This window comes from Malaclemys terrapin, chromosome 1 (assembly GCF_027887155.1).
Source record: "Malaclemys terrapin pileata isolate rMalTer1 chromosome 1, rMalTer1.hap1, whole genome shotgun sequence".
In the NCBI taxonomy this organism is placed as follows: Eukaryota; Metazoa; Chordata; order Testudines; family Emydidae; genus Malaclemys; species Malaclemys terrapin.
In genome coordinates this window covers 102,551,925-102,564,055 of record NC_071505.1, presented here as the reverse complement: position 1 = coordinate 102,564,055, position 12,131 = coordinate 102,551,925, and the positions used below count along the sequence as shown (strand labels likewise).

The following is a 12,131-nucleotide window of genomic DNA, read 5'->3' as shown; positions in this document are numbered from 1 at the left end:
TCCTAACTTCTTCTGCCTGGTGTTTTTAAGCACCTGTACCAGGTACTCAGCACTGCCTGATACATAGGCATAAGGTAGTAAAAAGCGTTCCCTGCTCTCTCTCATTCACCCCACCAAAGAGAGGGTAGAATGAGCAGCATATTGATTGTGTCAGCAGTGTAGTAGCAATATTCACATCACTAGATAGGGCTGCAAGCAGTACTCAAGCAGGAATACAATTCACCATTGGCAAGTGTATTGTTTCAAGCCGTGCATTAAAAACACACACAAATGCAAAGGCTGCTACATTGCTGGATATCTTCTTTCTGGAGAAACTTTCTATGTTGGGGGAAAAAATGAGATCCTGAATTCCTGTGACATATGGAGACTTTTGTATTCCCTGCCAGAAAGGCTTAGGAGAATATTAAAATCAAGACTCTTTCAACCATTCATTTTTAATCAATAAAATTCCCTTGCTTATATAAGTGTCCTACTTTTCTAGTTCATATAATTAGAATTTCTCAGACTTACACCAAGGTCAGATGCATTCCTAAATCTGTGTTTTATTTTTTTTTTAAACTAACTCAGCCTGATAATTTTCCTGGCTAATGGCAACATCTGATCCCATATATACTACTGGATGCATGTGAGCAGGAATCCACTGCATTCTGTGCAACAAATAAGTCATTTCATTTGTTGAGTCAGGATGAGCTTTGGTGGCAGTTTCTTAAGGACACTGGGCTAAACAGTTCTAAATATTTATTCTTTACTTACAGAATCCTTGAAGCGAATCAGAATCAAAAGCAGGTGGAACAGGACATTAAAGTTGCCATATTTACACTGATGGTAGAAATAAACAAAAAGGGGAAAGCTTTGCTGCATCAGTTAGAGGTAAATTCACTTCTAAGATTATAAGTAACAGTCATCGTGCAAGTGCTTTTACAGGGGCTTTGAATGATAATCTATCAAAATTCAAACACCGCAAAAACTGTCTTTCAGCATGAGTTACATGATGGTACTGCTTAATGAGGAAACTTCAAATAGGGCCAAGCAGAGAAATATTTCATACAATAGCAATTTACTTTGCCAGTAACTTTGAATTTCTGTTTGCATTTAGTTTTCACGAATCAGGGCTGCCCTCCCTCATAATCAAGCAAAAGAAGCTGGGCTGTGCAGTGAAGTCGCAGATCTATGTATGATGCAGGAAAACTGAGGTTGAGATGCCACAAATTCAGCTTTCCAACTTCATTGTAATAACAAGTAGGATAGGACAGTCTGTGAGGGAAACCTATCTAAACACTACTATAGAGTAAAAACCCATAGAAACGTCTTTCTGTCACTAAAGAAAGAAGATGGGAATCTGAATACACAGTGGGCTGATCTCTTGAGTAAGAGTGTACCAATTTTAGTCACTTTTCAGAGTATATAATCTCTCTTTAAATCTCTTCTGAAAAATGAGGTGAAACCATTTGATATTTTTGAGGATTATCATGTTTATGGATTAGCAAGTGAGAGCTAATACATTGAAAATTTCACTGGAAGTGCTTTACCCCTTTCAGAGTCTGTCAAAAGACCATCGGATTAAGCTTCTGCAGCAACAACAGGAAGTAGCAAGTCTTTCTAAACAGCTGGAACATGTCATGAATTTTTCCAAGTGGGCAGTTTCCAGTGGCAGCAGTACAGCATTATTGTACAGCAAACGCCTGGTAAGACTAGGAAAGACAGTATTTCTTAGTTGCTAAGGGGCTATAGCTAAGTCAAACAAGTGAATTTTCTGCGTCTTAAGTAAAGTCAAGGAATTAATCTTGTTGATTACTTCAGTATATTGCAGCACAAGTGTGTAATATACATTTTTTCCCCCTACAACAGCACAAGTTGAGGAGGATGTTAAAACTTTGACTTCTGATCCCTCCTAGATATTCCTGAAAATTTTAATTGTTGCAAGTTGTCTACTGAGATAGGGATTGTCCCACTTCTGTGGAAGTGTATGAATCACTACTATTAACCTTTTTAGGATGAAGCATGTCTGTGTGTATACATGCTCATACTATTAGCACAACTTTTTCAGCTTAAGGATGAGGTGATCCAAACATAATGGATAATGTAGATATAGCTTTTTAATGTAAAATTAACATGTTGGCTCCTCCACAGTCAGTATAACCTTCCATTGAAAGGTTCTAAGACCTTGTCTTCAGACTTGCAAGTATGCATTAAGTACCTGATGGACTGAAGTAGTGATGCTATAGGTTGATACATACTAAAGTGAAACTTTTTCATTTTAAAACAGAAACCAAGGCCTAAACATACAAAGGTCCTGCTACATTACACATACAATTGTGATTTTTAAAAAAGATTAGAGATATGGGCATTTACACAATTGCAGATAAATGGAATTGTGTTATATCCACACACTGTCTTTTTTGCTGTCACAATTGTTTGCTCATCCACACCTACCAGGCTTCCTAACCATGATTGTATCAGTGCATTCTGGGCAACTATCCCATCATGCCTCAGCAAGACACCAAGGGAGACTTTCAAAGCACAAAGGGAGTTAAGTGCCTAGCTCCTGCCAAAGGCAAAGACATTTGAAAGTTGGATGCCTGGCTGTTCTGTGCCCTTAGAAATCTACTCCAGAGGGCATACACCTGTACAGAGCAACATGCGAGGCTGTGCACTGTGGGGTATCCTACCACATAGAGCTGGGAAGGAGTATAACCTAGCCAACTACATTACACAGATTACTGCTAGGAAGCCGTATCCACACTGCAGAAAAGGGAATGGACTGAGCAGGTTGCAGGAAGACATCTGTGTGCCAACCTAGACTTCTGGCATGACCAACACACTGTTAGCTACTGTGAATAATTGTAGTAGCTAACAGTTTTAGTCTTGTAATGAATAGATAAAAACCATATGTAGAGCCAGGTATGCCATAGACAGTTTTAAAAACTCTCATGTGAACATGAACTAAAATTGAAGCAATCCTGTGACGTTAGTACCCCAGCTACTGCTGGTGTCCACAGGAATCCTGCTTTGCCTGCATTCAAATTGGTAGTGATTACAGCTTTGAACATTCTCACATCCCCTTTTAAAAAAATATATTTTGTCATGCATTTTCACACTGGTTAGGTATTCTAGAACTGACCTACCTAAAGTTTAGAAAACTACAAGTAAATAAGGAACTCTATGAAAATATGTAGTAGGTAATCCATGTCAATACAAGTAGGGAAGTTAATTTAACCAAATAGTATGAGATTAAGAGGCGTCTTCAGTAGAATTTTTTTTTGGGGGGTGGGGGAAAGAAAAGTTTTCAGAGGAATTGATATTAGGAGGAATCCAAAAGGAATAGGTGTGTTGAGTTGGCTAGCTTTTTCCTGTCTGAAATTATGTCTGTATTATGGTATAATTAGTACTTGGATTAATGTGTCAGCCCTTGCTTGTGTTTCCCTGGGCCTTTTCCCCCAACATTTTTCCTTCCTAATGAAACCTGAATTTTTAATTGTCTGACCTGAAGTATTCTACTCTTATAATATTTTCTCTCCGATTGTAAACATAATCTAATCCTTGAAACTAAGGGCTTAGAAAAGCTCTTAGATATTAGAACATTTCAGAGAATTCTTGTATATTAATTCATTTCTTTATTGGAGGGAGGGAGGATAGAAAAAATTTTATTCTGAGATAACATCCTTTCTAATGAGAATAGTAAGATCTGACACAAGTGAGAACAGATAATTTTCAGACAAGGAATGATCACATAAAGAACAAAATTTATTTGCAAATATATTGGGTCATTACGTTGTCATCTAGGGATGACTACGTATCTCTACAGTTAGAAAAACATAATTTCTTTTATACTATAGTTAATGAGTGTTGAAAATTACTTTTTGTGTGTGGGGGGGTTAGGGTTAAGGGGAGAGTGGGAAGCTGAAAATCCATGCTTTTAGTTGGTTGCACAAACTTATGTTCTTTTCACTCCAATTCAAGGCATTTTGCTCAGATAATAAACATTAAACCCTGTTACTGTCTTGTGGGAAAATTAGTACAAGTTAATCAGGGTTTTTTCCTAGAAGAGAAAAATGTGTTTTGTACAAGGTGTTTTCCTGTTCTAGATTACATATCGTCTACGGTATCTCCTTCGAGCAAGGTGTGATGCTTCACCAGTGACTAACACCACTGTCCAGTTTCACTGTGATCCTAGCTTCTGGGCTCAAAATATTTTCAATCTAGGTATGATGTGGCTCCTGCTTGTTTTATCAACTTCTTTAGAAACTGGTGGTATCACTAAAAATAGTTTTGTCAGCTGACCGGCCTCCCAGATAAATAATTGAGTGTATTTCTCATGTGTTCTTTAATATATCTTCTATCTGTGGACAGAAATTAATCTATAGGGCATGTCTGATCTGACTCCATATTGGATGCTGTTCCAGGTAGTAAGGCTAGATAGGCAGTGCCTAACTAGTTTTAGCTAACTGAGGTGGGGAGATGAAAAGGAAAAAACTACAATGGGAAACTACAATGAAACTGCATCAGGTACAGAAAGCAGTCTTTTGAGCAATAGTTTTCTGTTGGAGTTGGGTGCTTTTTTTCCTAGCTCTGTAGATTTTGCTTACTGTCCTTGGCAAATTGTTAAAGCATAAAGCTCATAAAGCAAGCAAAGATTGACCATCCCCACTGTACCATGTTCTCTAGGCAGGCTGGATTCCTACCTTCAGACTGGCATTTGCATTTTCTCTTCTATCTGCCACTGGCTAGGTTTCTGCTTGTACATCCTATGATAGGGAGTTTTGTGAAGAGCCTGTTCAGTATGATTGACTAAGTATACGTACTCAGTGTAATGAAGACATGCAGCATAGGAACTGCCCTGCTAGGAGCAGGAATTGGAGGCTAGAATGTCTCTATCTTGAGGAATTTGATAATTTTGTCGTGCCTCCCTTGTTTTCAATATCTGCAGGGTTTTTTGTCAGTGTCTCCATCTTTCTGTTGGAGAGTGATTTTGGATGTACCTTTCAGGCATTTTGGCCTTTGGTCAAAAAGTGCAACCAGCTTTGCATTATAACTAGGGCCCTACCAATTTCACGGCTGTGGAATCAGCCCTTCTCTATGAAATCTGATCTCCCCTGCTGCTGGGAGCCTGGGGCTCCTAGCTGCTAGTCCGGACATGCTGAGGAGGGACAGGAGTTGTCCTTCCCCTGCATGGCTGCTTTTGGTGGGGAGATAAGACCCACCTCCAGAGGCAGCGCAGAAATGAGGGTGGTACACCCTCACTTCTGTGCTGCAGCAGCCCGGGAGATGGGCTCCTGGCTTGTCTCTTCTCCCTCCGCCCCAGTTCTGGGCGCCAAGCTTGGGGCTTCCTCCCCCAGCGGCTCCTCCCGGGCTGGAGGCTTCTGCTCTCGGCGGTTGTAGCTGGGGCAGCCTGGGGTCTGGGCTTCTGCCCCCATCTCACGATTCCTGCCACAGCTCGGGGCATCTTCCCCCCCAGTGGTTCCTGGGGCTGAGGGCTTCCACTCCTGCTGGCTGCAGCCGGGGCAGCCCAGGCTCGGGATTTCTGTCCCCCAGGGCTCCTGCTGGGGCTCAGGGTGACCCGATCGGGGCTTCTGCCCTGGATCTTCTTCTGGGGCTGGGGCACCCATTTTTCCAGGTTGGGGGGCTCAAATTGACAGGGGGACCCTGCCTTAATCTGTCACTGGCCTGGACTGGCAGCTAGGAGCCCCTGCTGGGGTGCTCCTAGCAGCATGCCGGAGAGCCTCTCCACCTCCGAGAACCTCCTCTAACTGCAGGAAGCTCGAAGGCTGCTGCCTAGGCAGCACAGAAGTGAGGGTGTCAATCTTGGTACCCTTCCCCCTCCCCCGGCACAGCAATTTTGCAACCCCCCTACGACACCATTTTGGGCCAAGACCCCCACCGTTATAACACCCTGAAATTTCAGATGTAAACATCTGAAATCATGAAATTGACCAATTTTAAAACCCTCTGGCTGTGAAATTAACGAGAATAGACTGTGAATTTGGTAGGACCCTAATTATAACAAAAAGGTGGGGAAATGTTGGCATAAGAGGATCTTGTCATGACAGCACTTTCTCACAGGTACCGACTAACTACTCGATTCTGTTTCAAGTGATTGCATGTGTCCATTCCACTTCAGGTATGTGGGCGCTCAATGCATTAGCATCTGGGACTTTTCCCTTAGTGGTACCTGTTGGGGTAGTGCATGCACCTTCTGCTGTCTCATGCTGCTGTGCGAAGCTGTAAAGGCAAAGCTGTCCCTGACCTCCCTCAGTTCCTTCTTAGTGCTGTGACGGTTGTCGGAGCACTTTATCTTGTTGCTGCAAGTGTTTCCCTTTCTTAGTCTTGTATATAGTGCGCACTTGTTTAATAGTTTGCTTTAACAGAATTTTTTGCTATTAAGTTTCCTTGTCCTGGGATACTTATTAGTATGTTCTTCGGTTCCCACCACAGGGGTATTAGTGCCCAGTGTTGAGGCATGCCTCGGTCTCTGGGCTTCAGGCCTTGTGATGCATGCAAGAAATCAGTGCCAGGCAGTGACTCTCACTTCAGGTGCCACACATTGGAGACTGGTGCCAAATGTGCAGGGACTTTAAGCCCAGAATTAAGAAGTACAGGGAGGTCAGACTAAAGCACCTTATGGAGGCAGCCCTCCATCCACCCTGGGAGCATCCCCATTTAGAGCATGCACCAAGCGAGTCTCCTTCAGTTAGGAGTGGTTGCCTGTCTTCTCAGAGTCTCAACACAGATCTTCTCTGGTACTGAAGAGGAGGCACCGTAAGCTGGCATCAAGGGACTCAGCGCCCAGGAGATTAAGGTCTCTGGCACTGAAGTCCAGCAAACAATCTGGGAAGGAAAGTAGAGTGTGCTTGATGCAGAGGCACTCCCTGCGGTAAATAGCACATCAGGGAGGGTTGTTGACTGATGCTGATTGCAGCCTTGTTGAGACTGACCTCTAAGGTGATACCATCTTTGACTCAGCAGTATCAAGAGACTGTCCCAGTGCCAACAATACCTCAGGTATATGCTGTGACACACGATCTGCTGAGTCTCTCAATACCAGTGTCACTGGCAGTTTAGGAAACATCTCAACAGAACCTTCTAAAAAATGTGACTTCCTCCCTAGACATGCAGGTGGAGGTAGTTCAGGAGAACTCACACAGATTGGTTGATATTGTGGGATCTGTGGGGCCTTCTTAAGTGGCAGTTTGCATAAACAAGGCTGTTCTGGAGTTCACTAAAGTGTTATGGCAAACTCCATCTTCCATGCCTCCTACAGCTAAAAGGACGGAGCAGAAGGATTATGTGCCCTCATGGGGGTTTGTACATTTTTATGTCTTTCCATACCTGGAGTCTTTGGTTGCTTCAGTTTCTAATGAGAGCATGCACCAAGGTCAGCAGGCATCTACTTGAAAATTAAAAGTTGCAAAATAGCTTGATCTTTTTGTGGAAAAAATACATTTGACAGCAGGATTACACCTCCGGATTGCTAATCAGCATGTATTGCTGGGATGTTATAACTTCTCCCTCTGGGACAATATTTTAAAATTAATAGACAAGTTGCAGGGGGAGACCAGGCAAGAGTTTCCACACTATGGTTAATGAGGGAAAGATGATGGCCGCTTCAGGCTGCATTGGATGCTGCAGATTCTGATGACCGAGCCAGGGCATCGGCTGTTACAATAAGTAAATGTTTGTGGCTCCAGGCATCAGGTCCTCCTCAAAAGGGCCAACAAACCATTCAAGATCTCCCCTTTGAGGAACTATAACTATTTGCACAGCAGATCGATGACCGGCTTCATAGCCTGAAACAGACTCTAGGGCTATGCACAAGTCTATGGATATTTACGCTCTTCTGCCAAAGAAGCAGTGGTTCTGTCTACAGTAGCCTCATCATTATGCTTTCTGTATGTCTCACCATCAGGACCTGGCCTATAAAGAAAGGGAGAAGTTACAGGAGAATACCTCTGTCTACTCTTTTTTTTTTTTTTTTTTGGTCTGCTATAAATTTGTCCAGACAGGACAAGAACACCATGCAGTCATTTTGACATTCTGGTTGAGGACAGCTTACCAGTTTTCAGTTTGCCAGCTTCTCATACCCCGATTTCTTCCAACAGACTATCCCACTTCATAAGTGCTTGGACCCATATTTCTACAGATCAATGGGTTTTACACATGATGGAATTGTGATACACTCTCCAGTTTATTTCTACCCCACCACCACCACCTCTGTCCCCCATCCCTTTTCAGGGACCGTTCTCACAAAGGTCATCTCTGAGGTACAGTCTCTTCTCCTGTTGGGAGCCATAGAAGAAGTTCCTCTTCTGCACAGAGATAAAGGGGTTTTATTCTCGCCACTTCCTAATCCCAAAAGCAAAAGGAGGTCTCAGAACTGTACTAGACATGCAGGAGCTCAATAAATATCTAAAGAAAATAAAGTTTTGCATGTTCACTCTGGCTTCCGTTATGCCCTCCCTGGATCCTGGCAACTGATGTGCTCACCTTAAAGGACACACGTTTTCATGTCGCAATAAATCAAAGCAACAATAATTCCTCAGATTTCTGGTGAGCCGATCCCACTGTCAGGCTAAATGGCAGGTCTGCAAACTATCTGTGACCCCATGTGTTTTTACAAAGTGGATGGCAGTGGTGGCAGTGGTTCTGAGGAAATCAGAAGTTCAAGTAAACAACAAGGAGTCTGGTGGCACCTTAAAGACTAACAGATTTATTTGGGCATAAGCTTTCGTGGGTAAAAACCCTATTTCTTTAGATGCATGGAGTGAAAGTTACAGATGCAGGCATTATATAATGAAGTTCAAGTGTTTCTATACCTGGATGACTGGTGGGTGAGAGGCCAATCCAAGAGCCAGGTAATATCTAGCATGACCATGATCCAAACCACCTTCAGCACAGTAGGATTACTGATCAAAGAGGAAAAGTTAGTCCTCTCTCCTGTTCATAGGATAGAGTTTATAGGAACAGTCTTCGATTCTATGGAAAACAGGGTGTTCGTTGTGCAAACAAGATTCCAGACGATGCTGGCCATTTTATTAGACGTGAAGGCCTGTCCTACCACAACAGTTCAAAATTGCCTCAGACTTCTGGGGCATATGGCCTCACGTATTTACATGGTTCAGTTGGCCAGGCTTCATCTCAGGAAGCTGCAGAGCTGTCTTAGCTTGATGTGTTCTCCAATTTGTCATCCAATGAGCATGGTGGTTTGAATAGCCACCTGGATCTTAGCCTCTTTGGACTGGTGGACTGAATGTGTGTGCGTGCTTGTTACTTTTGCTCCCTCGCAATCTATTTTGACTTTGGTTATGGACGCTTCCGCCCTAGGTTGTGACAATCCACCTGGGTTCTCTGAAAACTCAAGGGCTATGGCCTGGCCAGGATTAGTTCACTACATAAATGTAAAAGTTGAGAGCCATTCATCTAGCTTACCAGACTTTTCTTCTCCATATCAAGGGAAGGAATTTACTAGGTTTATGGACAATACAGTGGTCAAGTTCTATGTGAACAGACAGGAAAGGGCATGATTGGCACTTCTTTGCCAAGAGCCAGTGCTGCTTTGGGACTTTTGTATCAACATCTCCATCCATTCCCTTCTTCCAGGTGTCCAGAACAGTCTGGTAGACCAATTGAGCAGGTATTTCACCAGTCACTGAGTGGTCTCTCCAACCAGGTATTGTGTCAGGTTCATTTTCCAAGTGTGGGAGTTCCCCATATAGACCTGTTTGCAACATGCACCAATAGAAAGTGCCATCAGTTTTGTTCACAAGCAGGTCACAGTACAGGATCTGACACCTTCTATTCTGTTACCCTGGACAGACAATCTCATGTATTCATATCTTCAGGTTCTGCTCCTGCCCAGGATGGTGTTTAAAAATCAAACTGGACCATGCTCGAGTGAAACTCAGAGCACTGATGTGTCCTGCCCAGTCTTGGTTTTTCCACTCTGCTGAGCATCTCAAGCAGGTCTCCATTGACACTACCACCAGACCTAGACTTGATTTCACCAGGCCATGGTTACCTCTTCTATCCCAATGTGGAAGTCCTTCACCTTACAGCATTGAAGCTCCGTGGTTAACCCCTCAAGAGGAGATCTGTTCAAAGGAAGGTACAAAACATCCTCTTGAATAGTAGAAGGCTTTCTACTAAGGATGCTTATCTATCGAAATGCAAGAGATTCTCCATTTGGTCTCAGAAAAAAGGGGTTTCCTCGGTCTGGGCTCCAATACAACATACACCAGACTGTTTGTTATATCTGAAACAACAAGGTCTTGCTGTTGGTTCCATGAGGGTTCACCTAGCAGCTATCTTGGCTTTCTGCCCTCTGATTGGTAGTCATTCTTTTCTCCATCATCATGTCAGTCAGGCTTAAAAGAGTCTGGACAGGTGTTATACCCAAGTAAAGGATCCTATTCCTCCTTGGGACTTAACCTAATGTTAGCAAAACCAATGGGTCCTCCCTTTGAACCTCTGGCTACCTGTTTGTTGCTCCATCTCTCAATGAAGGTAGCCTTTTTGGTCGTAATTACCTCAATGAGGTAACTGGTGAGTAGGTGAACTGAGAGTTCTAGTATTTGATCCACTGCATACAGTCCTCTACAAGGACAAAATAGACCTATGCCCTCATCCGAAGTGGTTTCTCACATCCATATCAGTCACTTAGCAGCTTGCCAACTTCCTTGCCTAAGTTTCACGCTTAGGAGGAGGAGATACTCTACCTATTGGATGTTAGGAGAGCATTAGCATTCTACTTGGACAGAACTAAATTGCTTAGGTTGTCCTCACAGCTGTTTGTGGCACTCACGGACAGGATGAAGGGTCTTCTAGTCTCATTTCAGAACCTTGTCATGGATTTCCTTCTGTATACATTTGTGTGATGTCCTGGCCAAAGTAACTCTCCCAGATAGGGTGCTGGCATGTTCACTGAGATCTCACGTGGCCTCAGCAGTGTTTCTATACTGGACATTTGTAGCGCTGCAGCTTGGTCATCAGTACATACTTCTGTTTCTCATTACGCTATCTCCCAACAGTCTAAAGATGATGCCAGATTTGGACGTGTCCTACAATAATTCAAGTAGACTCCAGTGCATCTCCAGATTGAACTGCTGAACCTGAAGTGGAATGGACACGTGTAATCACTCAAAGAAAACAGTTATTAACTTGTTCTGTAACTGTTCGAGACTTGTTGGACATGTCCATTCCATGACTCGGGGGTCAACAGGACAGCGGCTCCACCCTTTATACCATCATACAGCTAATGCACTGGACAGCCATTCACCTGAAGTGGAATGGATGTGTGCAACACATTTTGAAGAACAGTCATTACGGAACAAGTTAGTAACTGTTTTTTGTTTCTCTGCCTGTACCTATCTTTGGAAAAGAGATCGCAAAAGAGGTGTATCTGTATTTTTCCTCAGGGGTGAACCTTCCAGCCATGTGAATAAGGTGTATGTGAATAGGTATAAAATAAGCTGTTTTTCTTTATTTCCAGGAAACCTTTCTTTCCTTCCTTCTGATATGCCTTTGAATTGTTGGGTTCTGCTCCCTTAAAGTCTGAGAGATACTGAAATGGAAACAGGAATTCCATGTGGGAGCCTGTGTGTTTCAGGCTATTAGAATGGTTTCATGAATAATAATAATAATAATTTAGCACTGGCCCTTTTTGGTGTGTTTCCATGGTTTATTACACAGTTTCAGAAGTTGAAGCCTCCAGGGGTTAAAGCTTCAGAGTCAAGGTTGATCAGGGAACATTTTTTTTCCCCATAGACCATGTCTTGTAATAGTATATTGAAGAAACTCAGGCCTGAAGTTGTGTTGGCTAGAGTACTAGCTAGACCAGGGGTCTCAAACATGCGCCCGCGGGGCTCTTGTGTGTGGCCCGCCAAGCTCCCCATGCCCCCCGCCCCTCTGCCTACCCGTGGGATTGCCTCCTGATGCTGCGAGCCCCACGCTGCTCTCTGAAGCAGCCGGCAGCATGCCCCCTCGGGCCAGGGGGGAGGGGGAAGGAGGCAGAGGGCTCTGGCATTGCCTCCTTCCAAGCACCGCCCTCTACAGCTCCCATTGGCCGGGAACAGTGAACCGCGGCCAATGGGAGCTTCATAGGAGGTACCTGGAGGAGCGGCAAGAGCAGCACAAGCAGT

General features: G+C 43.6%; 1 protein-coding gene across 1 annotated transcript in view; it reads left to right on the top strand.

The window, feature by feature from the left end:
* TRIM24 (tripartite motif containing 24) overlaps positions 1-12,131 on the top strand; it is a 153,297-nt gene that overhangs the window by 96,118 nt on the left and 45,048 nt on the right. Inside the window, exons 6-8 of the mRNA XM_054033664.1 lie at positions 756-870; positions 1,539-1,685; positions 4,086-4,203. Coding sequence (XP_053889639.1) covers positions 756-870; positions 1,539-1,685; positions 4,086-4,203 — 380 coding nt within the window. The remainder of the gene's footprint in view (positions 1-755; positions 871-1,538; positions 1,686-4,085; positions 4,204-12,131) is intronic.